This window comes from Canis lupus, chromosome 14 (assembly GCF_048164855.1).
Source record: "Canis lupus baileyi chromosome 14, mCanLup2.hap1, whole genome shotgun sequence".
NCBI lineage: Eukaryota > Metazoa > Chordata > Mammalia > Carnivora > Canidae > Canis > Canis lupus.
The window spans coordinates 65,092,585-65,115,219 of NC_132851.1; the positions used below are offsets into that span (position 1 = coordinate 65,092,585).

General features: G+C 39.6%; 1 protein-coding gene across 4 annotated transcripts in view; it reads left to right on the forward strand.

Annotated features, from left to right (window-relative positions):
- The window catches only part of MTHFD2L (methylenetetrahydrofolate dehydrogenase (NADP+ dependent) 2 like), a 136,936-nt gene that overhangs the window by 98,170 nt on the left and 16,131 nt on the right, over positions 1–22,635 (forward strand). For 3 of the 4 annotated variants that reach the window (XR_012007227.1, XM_072775386.1, XM_072775385.1), the window contains exon 8: positions 3,653–3,778. The exons of the other annotated variant lie outside the window; for it this stretch is intronic. Coding sequence is in view for 2 of the 3 variants with exons in the window: in XM_072775386.1 (XP_072631487.1) it covers positions 3,653–3,778 (126 nt within the window). In the remaining variant the exon portion in view is untranslated. The remainder of the gene's footprint in view (positions 1–3,652; positions 3,779–22,635) is intronic. 4 annotated transcript variants of the gene reach the window in all.

The window sequence follows — 22,635 nt, forward strand, 5'->3', positions numbered from 1 at the left end:
TCCTAGAAACACAATAAAAATATGCTTACTGGGCAGCCTGGGTAGCTCAGTGGTTTAGCGCCACCTTTGGCCCAGGGCATGATCCTGGAGACCCGGGATCGAGTCCCACGTCGGGCTCCCTGCAGGGAGCCTGCTTCTGCCTCTGCCTGTGTCTCTACTTCTCTGTCTCTCTGTTTCTCATGAATAAATAAATAAAATCTTAAAAAAATATATGCTTACTGTCTTTGAATGGCATGATTATAGTGATTTTTTTTTCATCTTAAACCTAGATATTTTCTAGATTTTCTACAATGGGTATATGTGATGTCATCCTCGGAAAAAAATAAACATGTATTTAAGGTTTTTCCATTTTGTAATTTTCCTGAGAATTAAAATCAAACACACATTTCCCTCCATTTTGTAAATTGTGCATTTATTATTGCCAGTCTGATATTCACTGAGAAAATGTAATGAACAACTACAATTGGGAGGGAAATTTGGATCTTTCTCAGAAGCATAGTAGCTGAATTTTAATAACTATTTCATCAACATTTTCATCTTAAAAGGAGTTCCTGAAATTATAATCAATGTATGTTTCCTTTTTTTTTTTAAAGAAAAGTTTTCCTTTTATTAACCATCTATAAAACTTCCATCCAGATCACTATGGCTTAAAAAAAGATCACTAATCTTTTAGAGCTCTTTAGTACCTAAGAGCAGTGGATAAAATCCATACAGCAGTTAAGAAAAGTTCATTTCACCATTAGTTCAGAACATCTGATTCACTAAGCTTAGATTATTTAAAAAGAATGATTAGAGGGATCCCTGGGTGGCGCAGCGGTTTGGCGCCTGCCTTTGGCCCAGGGCGCGATCCTGGAGACCCGGGATCGAATCCCACGTCGGGCTCCCGGTGCATGGAGCCTGCTTCTCCCTCTGCCTGTGTCTCTGCCTCATTCTCTCTCTCTCTCTGTGACTATCACAAATAAATAAAAATTTAAAAAAAAAAAGAATGATTAGAAATTAAGCATCACAAATAAGATTTTTTGTCACCATTAAAAGTCTGAGTTTTAAAGAGATTCTTGGACTGGTGACTCCTATCTATCAGCTCATTCAACTTTAGCACCTATCTCATCCCCAGTAGCAGAACTACTACCATCATCATGAAGCCCCATGAGCTTTCCTATTTCAAACTTGGGCTTCTTCAGCATTTTTACTTTTCTGACAAAGAAAGACATCATGGAGTGAATAAGTAGACTGACAAGGTATTTCTGTATCTTTTCTGATGCTATCTGGAATCAATTTTTTGGCCATTTCTTTCAGGTCTTTTGCCTGCATCTCTTAGGTCATGATTTTGCACCATCTTTTTCTGAGTTTGGCATACCTGTTGGTGCTGAACATAGCAGGTCTTCTGAATCTGATCATTGTGGTTTTTTTTAGTAAAACCAACACAGAACAGACAAAGCAAATAATCATGAGTAGTCTTAACATCAACATGAGTCTGCCACTTTTTGACCATGGAGCACATATCGTCATGGGTAATGAAATGATCCACACCATGGAAATTAGGCAGTTTTTGCCCTGAACATCCTCAGTAATTAGCTTGAATTTTCTAAACGCAATTTCATTGTTCAACAGATCAGCAAAGCTCACTTTGAAAACACTGCCCTTGAGGCCATCAGATCCTGTTTTGGCTCTTTGAATAACTAATGTTTTTCCAAAATTTATTGTATTGAACGTAGCTGGTGCTTTTATATCATACCAATCTTTCTTCGAAGATGGATCAACCATTTACTTCTTGGCTCCCTTTTCGCTGCCTTCCATAAGGTGCTTATTCTTGCCAACTGCCATGGCGCTGCTCAGAGAGCCAAAAGGCTATGTTTTCTTTTTCTGTTGGATGCCAAAAAGAAACAGGATTTCTGACTATCTTTAGAAAAATACTCAATATTTAAACTAGAACTGATTTAAAAGGAAAAAGTTCTATGGGCTAGGATAGGAAAGCTAGAGAAAAAACATTTCAAACATCAATGCCTCATTGGTTATAATATTATGTGGTTGAGGAACCTATCAAATAGCTACATCTACTTTAGTACTGACCATTTCTTTATAGCCTTTAAATTCTTGTACTAAAACTCTTATGACAACAAGGTGACATTTAAGCCATCTGGAATGCTTAAATGGATAGTTTAAATGTAGAAGAAAGCTTCTGACAACACAACATGTGTCCTTTTCTTGCAAGGGATGCAGAATGTGAAAATGAGTGAGTCACCTCCTAGACACGGTGGTGGTAAAGATGGCCACAACCTTGGATTTTCCTCTCACTGAAAAGTGAAATCTCTGCCACTGCTTAGCTGGTAAAATATAACAGAGGTGGTATAACACAGCTTCCAGGTTCCAGCCTTAAGTGACTGGCAACTTCTGCTCCGTGTTTCTTGGAGCACTCTTTTTTGGAAGCCAGCTGCCAGGAAGCCCAAGCCACAGGAGAGGCCACACCTACTTACTCCAGTTGATAGTCCCAGCTGAGCTCCAAGCATGTGCGGCAACTGCAGGCATGTGAGTGAGCCGTCTTGGATAGTCAGCCCAGTCACATCTTAGGATAACTCCAGCCTCAGCCACTGTCGGATTCCAAGTAGATGAAAGACCCCAAGGAAGATCCATCCAACTGAGCTCAGTCAACCCACAGAACTATGAAATGTAATAACGAAGTGTTGTTTAAGACACTAAGTTTGGGGATGATATCTTAATTATTAACAAAAATAATTGAAACATCAACCATTGTTACCTTGTGATGTTGTACTTGAAATAAAGTTTGAAAATATAGAAAATGAATGGTAACATAAGACCCCTGTAGAGGTATATTTCTTTTCTTTCTTTCTTTTTTTTTTTAAGATTTTACTTATTTATTCATGAGAGACAGAGAGGCGGAGACACAGGCAGAGGGAGAAGCAGGCTCCATGCAGGGAACCCAACGTGGGACTCGATCCCAGATCTCCAGGATCTGGCCCTGGGCTGAAGGCGGCGCTAAACCGCTGAGCGCCCCCCCCCCCCCCGGGCTCCCTGTAGAGCCATCTTTCAAACTGCAATGAGGAAATAGTGAGTAGAGCTTAGAATGTCTTATACCTTTCCAAGTCATATAAAAACATAATGAATCAAAGAAACCAAGAAAAAATAAGAAAGCCCAAGATAATACCTCATATTTAGAGTTGATACCACTATGTGTACAACACTTTATCATTTACCACAACCCTGAGTATTCGAATTATTATTGCTTCATCTTTTTTCTTTTGATTCCTCCCCTGCACTCCACTCCACCCTTCCTTCTCTCCAATTTCCAAATAATTTTCCAGGAGCCTGTTATTCATATCTATAATGTCCCCGTGCTGTTTACAGTGCATGAAATACAAAAGGATGCTCCTCCAGTGGGAACTCATCTGGAGAAATCTCTGAGGTGAAAGGGTAAATCCAGGTAGGGTTTGATGCACAGAAGCTCCCATGTGCTGCCTTTGTTCTTCTGCTTGATCAGAAAGGATCAAGTGCAGTTAGTGTCTTCCTAGAAACAGTGTATTTTTATACAGTGTTTAAAACCATGACAACAAAGCATTAGACGTATACATTGTTAGGCTCAAGGATGAAGTTGAAGTCTTTTCCAGAGTGTCTTACAACTCTGTTTTGCTTTCAGGTATTCCAAAGTTGATTACATCTGATATGGTTAAAGAAGGTGCTGCTGTAATTGATGTGGGTATCAACTATGTCCATGACCCAGTGACAGGAAAGACAAAACTGGTTGGAGATGTGGACTTTGAAGGTAATAAACTATATCTCTTTTGATGAGTGAAGGGGAAAGTGAAAGATTCTACTTTGCATGTTCTGATGGTAGAGAGAGAAACTTTGTGTTTGATGCAGGCACTATTAGGTTATTAATCATTCTACCTCCTTCCTCTGAGGGAAAAGAGCTTAGTCACTTACATATTTCCAGCCTCTTTTCTTCCCTCCCCCACTTCCTTCCTTTATTCCTTCCTTCCTTCTTTTTTCCTCTCACTTCTTGGGAGGAAAGTATAATTACACTATTAATATTTAGTTTTAGGATTAAATTCCTTATAGTGCAGGTTTTTAGTGAAAGAATTCAGGTGACCTTCTCTACCAGGCATTATTTTGATTTTTGAGAGTGTGTCTCTATACTTTACCATCATGCTATGTATTCAGCCGTTCACACTTAAAGCCAGAAGGCGGGGCTCCCTGCATGGAGCCTGCTTCTCCCTCTGCCGATGTCTCTGCCTCTCTCTCTATGTCTTTCATGAATAAATAAATAAATATTTAAAAAAATAATGCCAGAAGGCATCTTGGGATGTGTTTGCTAATCCTAGCAATATTTCAGATCTAGAGAGTTACCTTGTTAATTCAAGTCAACATTCTCACCTGTGTTTTAAAGATGTGGAAGAGGATCAGATACTTAGAGGCATTCAGGTTTTCAGTATAATGAATCTTAGATGTCCAATGAGATATGAATTTAGTAAAGTAAATGGAGATATGTTCATATTAGAAATATCATCTAGGGCAGTTCCGGTGGCTCAGCGGTTTAGTGCCGCCTGCAGCCCATGGCATGATCCTGGAGACCCGGGATCGAGCCCCACGTCGGGCTCCCTGCATGGAGCCTGCTCTCCCTCTGCCTGTGTCTCTGCCTCTCTCTCTCTCTCTCTCTCTCTCTCTCTCTATATATATATATATATATATATATATATATATATATGAATAAATAAATAAATAAAATATTAAAAAAAAGAAATATCATCTATATTAGATTGATCTTCTGGCCAAACAAAGCAAGGCCATGTCAAGAACTTTTTTTGGGGGGGGGGAGGGCGGCGGGGGGGGGGGTTGAATCTGGACCATGTCAGGAACTTTATCAGTTATAGGTATGTCTTTATAGAAAAACTGAAAGGAATAATAGATGATGCCATTTTAAAAATAATTCCAAATTTTACATTTCCTCCTGGAATCTGATCATCAGCTGATGTTTTATCCAAGTCCTAGCATGGTATTGAATGAAACCAAACACGCAGGCATCCAAGTGTTCTAGGGTATTGGCCCTATGTTTGTGATATTCCAGGGAGCATCGGGTAGGCAATCTGAGCCTGGTGCTGAAACAGAAAAGAAAAACCTGAGGGCACATGTGTAGCAATACATTTTGGGGACAGAAGGGCAAATAAGAGCAAAGTACAAACAGCACACTGCTGCCCACCTAGGCCGTCATTCATAAGTTCCTGCCAGTGATGGAGCTTCCAGTCTAGCAGATGTGGCTCTCTAAGCAACCATGGGTGTCTGTCTGCATATATGTGCGTGTTAAACTCTTTAGGAAGTGACCTCATTTCTTTATTTCATTTGTCATGTTCAGTCAGTAATGTCAGATATCAATAATCTATCTGAATTTCTCAACCTGAAAGAGTAAGGATACATTTCATTCTAAAACCTGACCTTGGGATCCCTGAGTGGCTCAGTGGTTTAGAGTCTGCCTTCGGCCCAGGGCGTGATCCTGGAGACCCGGGATCAAATCCCAGGTCGGGCTCCCTGCATGGAGCCTGCTTCTGACCTCTGCCTGGGTCTCTGCCTGCCTCTCTCTGTGTGTCTCTCGTGAATAAATAAATAAAATCTTAAAAAAAAATAAAACCTGACCTTATTTTATTGCTTATTCTTGCACTGTCATTCTGCTTCTTGATAACATTACAGTAACCGTGTGTCTGTTGCAAAATCACCATATGCTTATGATGCATCCAGATGGCATGGACAGAGCACGATAACCAGCTCGAGGCAAGGAAAGCAGAGACATTTACAGTTCACAACCTTGACTGTGCTTGTAGGGCAGGCTTACCCAGCAGTTTGACACATCTTTTAAGACCCTTCTCTCGGGGATCCCTGGGTGGCTCAGCAGCTTAGCGCCTGCCTTTGGCCCAGGGCATGATCCTGGGGTCCCGGGATTGAGGCCCACGTCTGGCTCCCTGCATGGAGCCTGCTTCTCCCTCTGCCTGTGTCTCTGCCTCTATCTCTCTGTCTCTCATGAATAAATAAATAAAATCTTAAAAAAAAAAAAACAAACCCTTCTCTCATATGATTGTTCATTGGTCTCAGACCGTTTCCATGCATCCTTATGTGTAGCTGAGAATGTATTTTGTTTATGGGGGTATTCTAAAAACATTTTTTAAAAAAGTGAGCGTTTTGGGGTATGTGCCCATGCGCAGTCACACATAGATGATGTACTTCAGATGGTGTACACTGTACTTGGTAGACTCTATTAGGTTGAGCTGCAGTTATGTGTATCTAAACATACATTAATTTTTTTTTCTAAAAAAGAGGAAGTGACAGAAAGGTATAAGATAAATGAAAGAGCATTGGACTGGGAGACAGAGAGGTACTTTTTAGACCTAGCATTGTAGCCCAGTAACTTTGCAGCTTTGCTTGGCCATCAGGGGTATTAGCAGTTAAATGGCAGCCGTCCTGGCAGTGGCTCTCCCCAGCCCGAACACTTGGTGCATCTTGGACATTTAGCTGATTGCGACCAGGTGATCCTGTGAAAACACAGAAACTTTTGGAAGGTCAGGTTTTTCTGATCCAGTAATAAGATATGCTCATCTGATTGATAATATTACTCCTGCTACCCCCTGGTTCATAGTCCCAGGACCCTAGGGAAGACCCGGACCTGGTAAAGAAGGCCTTGCGAATGAGGCCATGACTCAGCCACCCAGAGGAGCAGGCAAATGATAGGTTTTGACATGTTGCTCGTCAGGTTGTTCGTCAGGACTTAACCTGAGGTAAGGGATGATCCCTTGGCTGAGCGGGAGGAACTTTAACTTGGGTTATGCTGCAGAACTTATAGGTAGCACTTGGCTGCCAATTGCCATAGGCAAAGTGTGGCTACTTTGTGAGTATCGGTGAGCATTTCACTCCAACATTTCAGCCAACAGAAACATGTGAATGCAGGTAAAATCAAGTGCTAAAATAAATTGTCCTTGCAGAAATGTTCAGCTGTCTAATAAAGGAAAACGGGATGGCCTTTGGCAGGAACGATTTTTTAAATAACAATTTCATTATTCACCCCACCTTGGGAAATAGCAAGAATATGTGAATAATTGCAAATTCAATGATTTGTTAAACCAGGAGGCATTTTATCTATTTTCTTTCTAAGAAGATGTGGATGCTTATTTGTAATCTTCTTTGTTATTCGATGTTTTGGTGTCAGTTTTGAATCAGGCTCCTCATTTATGGGTGATATTTTATATTAGACACAACATGAAGGTTGCCTCATCCCTTACTATAGTTCTTGATGAAAGGGGACACAAATCACTCTAAATATTTCTTTTTGATGTTAATGTCAGGGTTTTTAATTTAGATATAATTTGCTCTAGACCACATCTTCCTTCATATACAAGGGTTTCTCATTCTTATTTTTTCACTGCTCCATTCTTTGCTTCCTTCTTGCTTTGTTCTCCTTCTCTGGAGCTCAAAATAAAATTGAATTGAATTTATTTTGAGCTCCTTCTCTGGAGCTCAAAATAAAATTGAATGGAATATATACATTTATAGCCCTTCTTGAACTGGTGGACTGGTATGGGGGTCAGGACTCAAATGGCCTGGAGACAAATGATTGTCCCTCCCTTCACTGCTCCTCCAACAATTCCCTGCCACCTCAGTCATAAAATTGCCAATGTTCTTAGAAAGGAAGCAAGCATATCTAGTAGAAAATTATATTGAGGGTGGGGAAGGTGGAAGAGGCTTTCTTACATGGGGATACCCTCTTCTCAGATCGCTTGGAATTATTCTTCATTTTATAATAATAGCAGTGTTTGAGAGATGCTTACTGTCCTCAGACTTTTACCTGAATTATTCATTTAATCCTTATTATAGCCCTATCAGGCATTACTATTATCCCTCATTTCACAGAAGCACACAGAACCTGGGCATCCTCCCTGAGATGACATGTGATGCAGCACAGTGGGTTCATAACCAGGAACTTGGAATTTCTATCCTGCATTATCTTCACTATCCTGTATTTCACTGGATTAATACTTTCCTTTTGAGATGTGAAATTATTTCTTTTATGTTTCCCCCAGGATATGTATAATAGCAAGTTCTAAGAGTGCCTAGACAACAATATCAACATATGTCAGTCCTCTCTACATGGTCTGATATGCACAATTTCAGTTACTGTGATTTAGGTAAATAACACCAGTCCTGCAACAATGTGGCCCAAATTTCAGTGAGCCTGCTATATTAACTGTAGCTGCATAAAGTGCAAACTTCTCTGCTAGCCCTTCAATCTACAGATCATTATGCAAATAACAAATGTGCACTGTGATCTGTGGCCAATGACATCACTTACTTCAAGTCTATTCATGGTCAGTCGTGGCACACCCGTTACTCAGCTCAAACAACAAAGTGTGTCATTCTATTGACTCCTTGTTTCTCGCTAATAAACTACATGACATGTTACAAAGATAGATCAAGAAAGAGGGAATTGCCAGCAAAGAAATGGAAAGCAAAGAAAAACCCTGACATGAACATATAATGCTGAAAATAGAATTTGGAACACCTGACAATGGGATGTCGAGAGTGCCCCCACTTGCCATTTGAGATTCTGGCTACGCAGCCAGAGGAACTTGGTGAAATCCAACATGTCGATGCAAACGAGGAAGTGGTTGCCGCTAAAAGGACGACGATATCCGAGAGGAAGTGACACTGGCATAAAACTTCATGTTAAAAAACCCTCTTTCATGGCATTGAAAGGGCAAATACAAAATGTTGGAAGCTGGTCCAAATTTGGAAAGGAATCCAAATTCACCAAGACGCAGGAAAGGTGCTCACCCAATACTGTACCGTATGTGACCAGAAGAACACAAAACACTGCTCAAACTACTTTTGAGAAGTTTCTGCAAATAAATAAAGCCCTTTAATTCTCAGTGTTTCTAATGTTCTAAATATATTATGGCACTCTAAAGAAATGTTTTAGTACTATTTTCAATTCCTATACATTTATAAACCATAGAAAGAGGATTTTTAATGTTTTGACAAAAATTTCTAAAGGTCGAACAAACGTAATGTCCTCCATCGATCATTAGAATGGCTTTGTACTGTTTCAGTTTGCACAGGGGTTTGTAAGGTCTTTTCTGCTACTGTGGAAGGTGAGCACTGCCCATATTTAACTCCCTGTCCAGTGAAATTAGCTGGCAATGAGTCATTGAGTTCAAACTTCTATCCAATGCCACAATCACCTCTACTACCTGATTATTCACTTGTGTTTGTGTCACACCTCTCCCAGGGAATCCACACTGGTGTTTTTCCTCAATATAGATCCAAGTTAGGCCCTCCCTACAACACCTTTCCTCTCTGGGTGTCTTGAGTTAATAGGGCCTTAAAGTTATTACTAAATTGAAATGCAATTTTGGTTTGAATTGATCCTTAATTATAGAATTCAAGATAGCTCATCATTGCTTCCAACCTCTGACAAATACTTCCCATTCCCCTTCAGTTACCTGAACCTACCTCTCCCCTCTAATTTAAGGCATGAAAAGAAGAAACTGTACTTAAAAGCATCTGTGATAAAATTATTTTCTCTGTCTGAGAATTGTTTCTCATTACTAGCAATCACACAATAAATAATGTCTCTTGAAAAATTTAGATCTGCTCTACAGATTTAAAAAAATAACAACAATGGGGCTCATCTACTCTAACCTGGTCATCTTCTATTAGTAGCTTTGAAAGAAACTTCATGCATTTCTCACAAAGAAGAGCATATCCTCATGAGGTCGAAACAAGAGATTATGGGGTATGAGTTGTAAATTGCTTCTTCTGACTGGAAAGCAGTCTGCAGTGCTGGACTAGCTCATAATTATACTGCTTTTATGACAGCAATTCTCTGAATGGATTTGGCGAGCTGAACAGTCTAATTAATGACTTCCCGTGCTGTTAATTCAGCTAACCTCGTTTGCACTGGCCAATTCTCAGGCCTCATTTGCACCTCCTAGCTACCACACAGATGTTTCTATAATCTTTTGAAGCTTTTAATAGCTTTACTTCAGTTTTACGATGAATTCTTCAGGGATTGCAGTGGAATGAAAGGAACTAGAATGTCTGCTCCTTTTCTCCTCCCATCTTTCCTCCCTGCCTTCTACTCCTGACCACACCTCTCCACTCATTGGTCTGTCCCAAGACAGGGAATTAAAAAAAAGGCTGGGAAGAACTGCTGAAAAGAAAGAGGTAGGAATAATGTGTAGGCTCTTTTCTCAAAGTCTGAATAGGTGAGGCTAATGTCTAAGAGGGTCTCTTTGCAGACTTAAAGTTATAGAAATACATAGAAATACAGAGATAAGTCTTAGGTGCACTACAGTGTTGATGAAACAGATTTAAATTATAAAAATGGATAAGCCACATTATTTGGAAAAGAATGTCTACTCTAATGCAACCCTTTATTTTTTAACTGTACTTGCTTCCAAACGGTTCATGTATGCATATTTTCCATATCTTGAGGAATATATGACTTAGGCCCGTAGATTTTTAGCAACTGTTTTCCATGCTGGAGCCCTGATTCATGGTTATGTTTAGTGAATCTTTCAGAATTTGCCTCATTCTGTCTCTTTTATTAAATGTTGTTTCTATTTTTCCCCCTCTAAATATTATACTAGAGTATAGGTTATGCTGCTATAAGAAAGGGACACCAAAATACATGAACTCCAACAAGGGAGTTTAGCTGTCACCTACTGAAGTCTGGAGTTAGACAGCTCTTCTTCGTTCGGGGATACTGCTTTCATCTATCTTACTGTTGGTATTAGTTTGATAAAACTGCCATAACTAAGTACTAAACACTGTGTGGTTTAAACAACAGAAATTTATTTTTCACACATCTGGAGGCTAGAAGTCAGAGATCAAAGTATCACCAGGGTTATTTCTTCTGCAGCCTCTCTCCTTGACTTGTAGATGGCCAGCTTCTCTCTGTCTTCACGTTAGCTTTCCTCTGTACTATGTCTATGTCCAATTTTCCTCTTCTTACGAGGACACTAGTCATATTTGATTAGGGTCCATCCTAATGGCATCATCTTAATTACCAACATAGTGACATTCTGAGGTACTGATGGTTAGGACTTCAACATATGAATTTGGGGGAGACACACAGCCCATATCACTGTTCCACTTGAGTATTCTTATCCATACAGTTGAAGTTGGAAGCAGTTGCCTCCTCATCCATGTTTTCTTCCACTGAAAAGTGAAAGAGAGATGAGGACAAGTGGCTTCACTTTAAGAAAATTGAACTGGAGGATGTATGCATCACTTTTGCTAGCATCCTATTGACCTGAATATAGCCATATGGCTATTGTATATGGAAGTGAAAAGATGTGGAATCCATAGTTTCTAGATGGAAAGGCATGCCTGGATGAAGAATGATCCATTATGTACAGAAGAACTTGAAAACTAATCTCTTACTTGGAATAGAGAGAGAGATCTTCCTCTAACCCCCATATACTATTTAGTCTACCCTTAATTCATTCAGCTGTGATAGCCTCATCGTATAGTCTCACTGCTTGCTTTTTAGTAAGTTTCAAAGCCTGACCCACTTATTAACTCCTTCCTGTGTGATTGGTGGATGCCTAATGTCAGTGAAGTCATATCATGACTCAGATCTTAATAATATTAACAGTGAACTCTGTAGATATACTTTAGATATGTAGATAGTACAATTTCACCAAAATGTCTTCAGTTCTAACTAAACTCATTTTTATTATTCAATCATTTGTAGAGACTAGACATTTTTTATTTTTTATTTATTTTTTTTATTTTTTTGAGAGAGAGAGTGTCCATGAGAGTGGTGTTGGGAACTGGGTAAGTAGAGGGAGAGAGAGAGAATCCCAAGCAGGCTCCATGCCTAGCATGGAGCCTGACATAAGGCTCAGTCTCATGACCCTGAGATCATGAACTAGGCTGAAATCAAGAGTTGATTAAGCATTCAAGAGTTGAATTGCTTAACCAACTGAGCCACCCAGGCATCTGAAGACTAGACACTTTTTGACAACTTCATGCAATGTTGAAAATTATGTCAAGTCCCTTTGTGGTTTCCATATCTCTTTACTGACCTTTTGATCTCTTGATCATTACTGATGTTTTCAGTGTAGCCCTTCAAATTCTCTAAGCCATGCTTTTATTGAAATGCATGTCATACAGTATATTCAGGAGTTGGAAAAATAGCAAGGGGAATAGATCTAGATCTCAGCCTTGTCTCAGCCACCATCTATAACTGGTCCTGAATAGGAAAGGCATATAAGTTACCACCTATTGTGACCAGACAGGAAAGAGAAACCCACAAAGTGAAATGTGTCAAGAGAGCATGAGATCTGCTTAGGGTGAGCAGCTAGGACAGTTCCCAAGCTTCCTTCTACCCCTGCTGGTCTTACTGTGGCACAAACTGACCACAGGTGACCTGCCTCTTGAGAAAGGGTTCCCAAAGTGTCTGAGGATAGATGATAGTAGGTGAGGCAAGGATCCCAGTTAGATAGAAAAAGGACAGAGGACAAGCCAGCCTTGACTGAATTGGCTCATTTGGCCAAGAAATGGGGTGGAGGCCTCAGGGTGGAAGTCTGCAGGGGACCCAAGGCCCCCAGCCTCAAGACCCAAGGCCCCCAGCCTCAAGCAATGGAACTATTGCTGCTGCCATAAGGCCCTGCTAGAGACCAAAGGCCTGGGCCAGGCATACCCCAGGGAGACTCCAGTAATGAAGACATGGTACTTTTAGGCAGCTTTAGGTAAGTAAGCTCTGGTCAAACCTGCAGGAAGTAGGGACAAGCCTGTGAGAAAGGCCCCATCTGCTGATCATGGACTCAGGGCCCACACAGACTCTGCATGTCCCTGGCTCAAGTACTAAGGTTTTTGTGTGTATGCTCTATAAGGCATTTTCCTGAAGATGAGTGATATTGAACTTCTTTTCATGTACTAGTTGACCATTTAGAAGTCTTCTTTGGAAAAATATCTATGTCTTCTGTCCATTTTTTAATTGGATTAGTTTTTGTTAATGAGTTGTTTTGCATTCTTTAGGTAATTTTTATAAAGTATTTTGGATAATAACCCCTTATGTGATATATTATTTGCAAATATTTTCTCCTGTTCTGTAGGTTGCCTTTTCATTTTGTTGATCATTTCTTTTATTGTGCAGGAGCTTTTTTTTTTTTTTTTTTTTTTTTTTTTTTTTGATGTAGTCCTGCTTGTTGATTTTTGCTCTTGTTTCCTTTGTTTTGGTGTCGTATTCATAAACTCATTTCCAAGACCAACATCAAGGAACTTTCCCCCTATGTTCTCTTTTAGAAATTTTATGGTATCAGGTTTTTTATTTAAGTCTTTAATGCATTTGGACTTGATTTTTGTAAGTAGTATAAGACAGGAGTCCAATTTCATTTTTCTACATGTAGTTTTCCTAGCACCATTTACTGAAGAGTGTACCCTTTCCCCTTCAAGTGTTCTTGGCTTCTCTGTCAAACAACAGTTGACGTTACATGCAGTGGCTTATTTCTGGGCTTTCTACTTTGTTCCATTGTTCTATGTGTCTGTTTTTATGCCAGTACCATAATGTCTTTAGTATAGCTTTATAGTATAGTTTGAAATCAGGAAATGACAATTCAGGGCCTTAGTGGTTTCATACCATTATTTTTTTTTCCTATTTTTCCTATTTCTGTGAAAAACACTATTGGAATTTTGGTAGGAATTGCATGGATCTATAGATGGCTTTGGGTAATATGGATACGTTAGCACTATTAGTTCTTCCAGTCCATGAACATGGGATATCTTTCCACTTTTGTGAGTGACCTCTTCCATTTTCTTCATCAAAGTTGTGTAGTTTCCATTATACAGGTCCTTCATTTCCTTAGTTAAACTTATTCCTAAGTATCCTGTAGTTTTTGAGTGGGATAGTTTTCTTTATTTCTTTTTCATTTATTTCATTGTTAGTAAATAGAAACAAAACTGATTTTTGTGTATTGATTTTATGATCCGGTGATCCCACTTCTGGGTGTGTATCCAAAGGAAATGAGAAAAGGTTATCAAAAAAGATATCTGTGTAACCATATTTATTGCAGCGTTATTCACAATACCCAAGATATGGAAACAACAGTGTCAAGTCAATGGATGAAGGGGTAAAAAAGATGTGGTATATTCAGTTGAACATTTTCAGCCATTAGATAGAAGGAAATCCTGCCATTTGTGACAACATGGGTGGACCTGGAGGGCATTATGCTTAATGAGATAAGTCAGACAAAGACAAATGCTGTATGATATTACTTACATGTGGAATCTGAAAAAGCTGAATTTGTAGAAGCAAAGTAGAATGGTAGTTACCAGGGGCCCAGTGGGGAGTTGGGGACTGGGAAGATGTTGTTAAAGAGTGCAAACTTGCAACTAGAAAGTGAATAAATTCTGGAGCTCTAATCCACAGCATAGTGATTATAGTCAACAATACCATATTATATATTTCAAAATTGCCAAAAAACTAGATCTTAAATGTTTTCCCACAAAAAAGAAATTATAATTCTGTGGTGTGATAGAGGTGTTAAATAAAGCCAAGATGGTAATCATAATATATATATATATATATATATATATATGTTTCAGTTCATCAGGTTATAAATTTTTAACTTAAACAGTGTTTTATATAAATTATATTTCAATTGATTTTTTTAAAAATGCAGTGCGAGGGATCTTAATTAGGTTCAGACCAGGACACGGTGTATACTGGGGTGTGGGTAGGGCGTTTTCTTCCTAGTGTTAATTGTTTGCTCTCGGCTCCTCAATGCCCTGCTTGCTCTTTGGAGCCTCCTTTGGGGTCCTGTATATACAGGAATATACTGTATATACAGTTTCTGTGAATAGGCTGGGAGAGCAATGGGCCAAGTGCCCTCCTGAAGCTAGGTTACCTCACCCTCTAGTCTGCAGAGGAATGACACAGGACCAACACAATTCTCTAGGGAGAACAAGTTTCATGAGAGTCTGAGCTTAAACTTAAAGAAGAATGTGTGGATGGGGAGAGGATGGTCCCAGGGAGGGAGAGAAAGGGGACCCCTAGGCCAATTGCCCAAGACAGTTAGGGAGAAGAGAAGGCCCAGAGCCTAGGCTAATTCATCCATCTGTCTTACAACCTGCTCTTTTCTTAACTACACCAAGAATGATATACACCAGTCTTGCAGGGCTCACAACAGCTGAGCCCATTTCCTGCCAGTGATTTTCTTTCTGGCCCATCATTCCTAGTACTGTATAGTCCAAGGGGCTTCTCTGGCCCCTCACCACAGCCTTTTGCAAACAGAAATAAGTAGCACAGTGGGAAGGGATGGAGCCTCCCTTGGCCCTCTCAGGAATACCTAGAGGGCAGAGTGAGTCTGAGGCTGGGATGCAGGTGGGTTTGAAGTGAAGCTGTGTGTCAGGTGTTGTGATAGACACTTGAGATGTGGCAGTGATCTAAGTAGGCCAAGTTCTAACCTATAAGAACTCACATCTGGTTGGAGAAGACAGATAATAAACAAATCCATACATATCCATGTAATATACTGGGCAGTGTTTATGTTACAAAATGAAAACAAGATAAGGAAGGCTAGAGAATTATAGAGCAAGGTTGCTTAAAAGGGGTGGTCAGAGAAGGCACACTGCCAACCAGAACGAAGTGAGGGAGAGAGCCATGTGGATATGGGAGAGGAATATTCCACACACAGGGAGCATCAAGTGTGAAGGCCTTGAGGATCAGCATGCCTAATGGCTGTCATGAGCTCCATCAGGCCATTGTAACTGGCTCAGAGCAAATAAGGGGAAGAGTTTGGGGAATAAGGTCAAAGAGGTAGCAGCAGGGTGGCATATCATGTAGGGCTGTGGAAAGAAATGTGGATTTTACTTTTAGTGCAGTAGAAATCTAGTAGAGGATTTGGGGCAGAGAAATGACAGTTGACTTGCATCTTAACAGAATCACTCTGGCTACTGATGGCAAACAGACCTTGGAGAGGTTAGGATATAAATAGGGACCTGTTAGGAGGCTATTGTAATTATCCAAGTAAGAAATTATCCAAGATGGGATGTAGGCCAACATGGTAATGGGTGAAGGTGTTAACAGGTGGTTAGATGGGAGATATAATTTAAAGGAAGAGTTGGAATGATTGGCTGAATGATTAGATATACAAGAAAGAGAAGAATCAATTATGGCTCTATAAGAGTTTTCAAATAAGCAAGAGTGAAGGTGCCAGTTCTAGAATCTTTTTGAGATGAGTCTGAGAAGATGAATTTTACCAAGTGTGTGTATATAGGGTAGAGAGTGGATGGGGTGGTGGGGGGGATCTTTCCAAGTGAGAAATAGCAAATGCAACTAATATTCGATAAAGGAGGAAAGACTATCCATTGGAAGAAAGACAGTCTCTTCAATAAATGGTGCTGGGAAAATTGGACATCCACATGCAGAAGAATGAAACTAGACCACTCTCTTTCACCATACACAAAGACAAACTCAAAATGGATGAAAGATCTAAATGTGAGACAAGATTCCATCAAAATCCTAGAGGAGAACACAGGCAACACCCTTTGTGAACTCGGCCATAGTAACTTCTTGCAAGATACATCCACGAAGGCAAAAGAAACAAAAGCAAAAATGAACTATTGGGACTTCATCAAGATAAGAAGCTTTTGCACAGCAAAGGATACAGTCAACAAAACTCAAAGACAACCTACAGAATGGGAGAAGAGATTTGCAAATGACATATCAGATAAAGGGCTAGTTTCCAAGATCTATAAAGAACTTATTAAACTCAACACCAAAGAAACAAACAATCCAATCATGAAATGGGCAAAAGACATGAACAGAAATCTCACAGAGGAAGACATAGACATGGCCAACACGCACATGAGAAAATGCTCTGCATCACTTGCCATCAGGGAAATACAAATCAAAACCACAATGAGATACCACCTCACACCAGTGAGAATGGGGAAAATTAACAAGGCAGGAAACAACAAATGTTGGAGAGGATGTGGAGAAAAGGGAACCGTCATACACTGTTGGTGGGAATGTGAACTGGTGCAGCCACTCTGGAAAACTGTGTGGAGGTTCCTCAAAGAGTTAAAAATAGACCTGCCCTACGACCCAGCAATTGCACTGTTGGGGATTTACCCCAAAGATACAGATGCAATGAAACGCCGGGACACCTGTACCCCGATGTTTCTAGCAGCAATGGCCACGATAGCCAAACTGTGGAAGGAGCCTCAGTGTCCAACGAAAGATGAATGGATAAAGAAGATGTGGTCTCTGTACACAATGGAATATTACTCAGCCATTAGAAATGACAAATACCCACCATTTGCTTCAACGTGGATGGAACTGGAGGGTATTATGCTGAGTGAAGTAAGCCAGTCGGAGAAGGACAAACATTATATGTTCTCATTCATTTGGGGAATATAAATAATAGTGAAAGGGAATAGAAGGGAAGGGAGAAGAAATGTGTGGGAAATATCAGAAAGGGAGACAGAACGTAAAGACTGCTAACTCTGGGAAACGAACTAGGGGTGTTGGAAGGGGAGGAGGGCGGGGGGTGGGAGTGAATGGGTGACAGGCACTGGGGGTTATTCTGTATGTTAGTAAATTGAACACCAATAAAAAAAAAAAAGAAAAAAGAAAACTCATAAAGAAAAAAAAAATAAAAAATAAAATGTCCATAAGTAAAATTTTATTGAAATACCAAAAAAAAAAAAAAAAAAAAACAAAGAGGAAAAATTGCAAAAGGTCTTTTGTACCCAATAGTAGTCTCACCATTGTTGAACAAGGGAAATATGACATTGAAACAATCCTGAATATTGTGCCCCAAGTAGCTACAGGCTTACTTTGTATTCTTCAGAGTATCTCTACTTGACACGAAATCCCTCCTAGAACAAAAAAAAAAAAAAAAGGCTCTATAATTTAGGACTTTACTGATCAGAATTATTTCTCAAAATTCTAACCCAGTAGTCAAAATATGAGGACAAACGAGGTCTAGAATTATTACAGAAGCACACTACCATTTTCTAAAAAACTACTAGATGTGGAATAAAACCCCTGGAGTGCTTTTGAAGCAGCTTTTAATCTATATTTTCCCTTCCTTTAATAGTCGTTTCCGGATGTCTTGTGTATGCACAGTATTTCACCTTTGAAAGCTGAGTTACCTTTTCGCTCCATGCTCTGTATATATTATGTCCTATCTTTCTTAAAAGAGTATGATTTGGAGTCAGGCTTACTTATGTTTGAATCCTAGTTCTGTTGCATAAAACAATTATGATCTTAGGCAAATCCCTTCACCTCTCTCTGAGACTTGATTTTATCATCTGAAAAGCAGATGATAATGGCTATCTTAGAAAGTTGTTATGAAGAGTAAATGAAATAATCACCTCACATGAGCTGAGCACAGTGCCTAGCAGAAGACAGTATCTGTGTGTGCACATGATTCACCTTCCTCTTCATTCTCACTTCAGTACTAGTCCAGAAAGATGTAACTTTGCATTGCTGTTATGACCCTGTCCCTCAGGGGCTTTTCTGGCCTCAGCTCTCTTCTGGCCAAGTCTGTTCTTCAGTCGAAAATCATATGAACCAACTTGAAAGCACTCATGTTTATCTCTATCTTCTCCAAACTCCTATAGCAGGTCTCATCTGCCTTGTTCATTTTGTTCTTTTTTTAATTAATTTATTTTTTAAAAGATTTTATTTATTCATGAGAGACACACAGAGAGAGGCAGAGACATAGGCAGAGGGAGAAGCAGGCTTTCCATGGGGAGTCTCATGGGGGGGGGAATCGATCCCAGGACCCAGGATCACAACCTAAGTCAAAGGCAGACACTCAACCACTGAGCCACCCAGGTACCCCTGTTCATTTTGTTCTTAATCCTGTACAACCTTGCACTTTTACTTAGTTGTTATCTATTGAATTGTATGTCTCTGTAAGATAAACTTCTTGTCCTACACTTCTTTTGTCTCCATCCCACAGCAGGTCTCAGCCTTCTTAGTCATACCATTGGTCAGGTGCATGACCATCCTCTGTACTTACAAATCTCTAATGTTGCATTACAGAGGTAATTCCTTAAAGTTGCCTTAATGGGAACACAAGCTGCCACTCAGGGTAGCATCAAACATATTATTAACCCACAACAATCCAGGTCCAGTAATAATATATCCATTGAATCATTCGTTGATTTACTCAACATATATTTCTCCTTCAGCATACCTTGAAGGTATCAGGGACATAGTCATGTGCAGGATAAAGTTCCTGCTTTCATGGAATTTATATTCTCCAGATTAATTGTTAAAGTAAGCTGCTGCTGCTTTTTTTTTTTCAATGTTTCAAGCTTTTATTTAAATTCTAGTCAGTTAACATATAGTGTAATACTAGTTTTGGAAGTAGAATTTAGTGACTCATCACTTATATGTGACACCCAGTGCTCATCACAAGTGCCCTCCTTAATGCCCATCACCCATTTAGCCCATCCCTCCACCCACTTCCCTTCCAGCAAATCCTCAGATTATTCTCTGTAGTTAAGAGTCTGTTTATGGTTTTCCTTCTTTTCTTTTTTCTTCTTTTCTCTGTGTTCATCTGTTTGATTTAAAGTAAGCTTCTTTTGGAAGTGACTTTGGCACTAGTTACTCATAAGTATGTGTTATACAAGATGGGAAAGCAAGATAATATTGCCAGTTTCTAAGGAAAGAGTACTATCTTTGAAGTAGATCACTTAGACGTAACTATTATCTATGATATTGTAAAACAAACAAACAAAACAAAGTTAAAGTGACTTCCCACCAACTCAGTTTTCATTGTTAATCATTTAATTTGATGATACGTGTCTTAGTTCAGGCTGCTATAACAAATTACCACAAACTGGGTAATTTAAACAATAAGCATTTATTTCTTATAGTTTTGGATGCTGGAAGTCCAAGATCACAGTGCCACCATAATTAGATTCTATTCTCACGTCAGGCTCCCCACAGGGAACCTGCTTCTCCCTCTGCCTGTGTCCCTGTCTCTTTCTCTCTGTGTCTCTCATGAATAAATAAATAAAATCTTTTTTAAAAAGTTGATGGAAATTTGCAAAAGCCTCTGTTAGAGAGACGGTTACAAACACCATGGTCATAGTGCCTATACAGCTCAGTTCAGAAAACAAGTAGTAATGGTCACTATGAGATCCTTATTAGTGAGCAGCTACCTCCACTGTGGCTCACGGCACACTTACATTTTACAATGTAGCATAATGAGCATAATGGTGCTCATTATGAAGTCCAGGTCTTTGAAATCAGGTCAGCTTTAAAGATTTTATTTTCAGAGGAATATATTTGACATTGAGCAATCTACCTTCATAGAGAAGTTAAAAGTTGAAGCACAAAAAGGACATCCACAAGAACAAGAGCAGTGCTGGTACATCTACAAGTCTTTCTTCTCTTATACCTAATGATGAGATTTTGTTTTGTTTTGTTTTTTTGTAGTTGTTTCTCAGGGCTCCATATTAAAGTACAATTATCTATGGAAGGAGATTTTATCTTTTAGTATCTTGGGTTGATTATGGCAGATTCCTGACATCGAGGCCTTGCCAAGAGACTTGGAGGACACTTTAAACAGCCTATCTAGTTTACAGATTTCTCACTGTATGATAGGGATGTTCAGTAGCTTGAGGAAAAAGGATTGGGGAGAATGACAGGAGTAAATGATAATTATGTTTCTCCTAAAGAAATAATGAAAGGGAGATATTGTTAGTCTTTTGGGTAGAGTACTAGAAATACACATGGCAGTAATCCTTGCTCCTGCCTACCAAAGTGGAAACTGGCCCTGATAGCTGACACCATCCATAGTCAGAAAGGAGGTTCCATGGATGAGCCATAGACAGAGTTTACAGAAAGGAATTTCAGATTTTCATTTGGTTATTGGTTTGCTGTTTGGCTCGACTGAATGCCTTCCAAATAGTGTGAGTGGTGTTTTTTGGTATTCATATCTATGAGGCAGGTACCTGGGCATATGGAGAGATGGGATTTAATGTAAAGAAAAAGCAAAGGCGGGACCTCTGGGTGGCTCAGTGGTTGAGCATCTGCCTTCAGCTCAGGGAGTCCCGGGGATCCTGGAGTCCCGGGGTTCAGTCCCATGTCGGGCTCCCTGCACTGAGCCTGCTTCTCCCTCTGCCTGTGTCTCTGCCTCTCTCTGTCTCTGTCTCTCATGAATAAATGAATAAAATCTTTAAAAAAAATAAAGAAAAAGCAAAGGCGTAGCCACCCTACACATACAGATAGTATGGTAAATAGGTGAGGGATGCATTGGTAAGTGCAACTTACAATGCTAATGAAGCCAAAACAATCTGTCTAGACATGTGGATCAGTCTCATACTCAAACTCTATAATCCTGCCTGTTCCATTGCTTCTCCAAAGGTGCTGTGCTAATGAATGTCCTAATATATGTAGAAATCTTGTAGAAACCCCAGAATCAGGCAGCCAGATAAATGCAAAAGGAAGCATAGTGAATTGCCTTTGGGATATCTGAATCCTTGTTGCCCTGCAAGTGTCCAGTGGCGAGCCATTCACTTGTCAAGGAGCCCTTTCCTCTAACTCATCATGCTCGTAAGTGTCATTTTTATATCAACCATATGAGAAAGTGAAGTGTTTTCCATATTACCTCCTGAGTCATACTATTTCTCCAGTCCTACGCCAGTCAGGTTTTTCTGGTTGTTATTCTCATACTTCATTTTCCTGAAGCTTGTCTCCCCCTTCATTATAGTAGATGTGTTTGAGAGGTCATGCCTAAATGGCCTACATTTAGAAGCATGGGAAAATTCTCCAAGCACTTAATTTAGACAATTACACAGGTATATTAGAATATAGAAGGTTGAAATTCATATGAGAAAAACAAGAAATTTTCATCTGCTGTCTTGCCACACATAAGGAATCATTCCTTTTGGGGATAAGGACACACATCCCCTTTTGGGGATCCTTGCCACACATAAGGATCTTTTCCTTTTGGGGAAGGAAGTTGGTTTTAAAAATCAGTTGTTGCAAATCTGACATGGATCATGGAGTACTTCCTTAAAAGTGATAGAGAACTGGACAAAATACAAAGAGAAATAAACCAATATTACAGCACCCTGAGATGTGAGGTCCTCATCCTCCACCCAAAAAGGCGTTTATAAAGCACAAACATATTCTTTAACTTTGCCAGAATATGCAACTTCCAAGCCATACTAGCAAAACCAGTTGTTTAGATACATCTGGAAATTCCATTATTTGGAACCTTTGGAGTACATTATATACTGAAGCAGAAATTCACTATTTGCCAAAGAATTGTGGAGTGTCTAACAAAGTGTCTTAGGCAAGAATTTGAATTATGAAGTCCAGGCCCTAGGAACCTGGGAGCATAAAGTTTCCAGAGAAAATAATGACACAGAACATACCAGCCAGAGACACCCAGTCATGAGACATGGATTGCTGGTGCCAAAGATTAATAATGGTCACATACGTTTCCTTTCATTCTTACTTGACTTGTTAAAGGGCATTTTGATGTCTCTTATGTTGCTATTAGTATCCTTCGTGAGTAATCTTTCCACACCTTGTGATCACGTGTGACTCCTGGATTTTTTTGAGACATAGACACTGGACATGCAGTCTCCTCCATCATC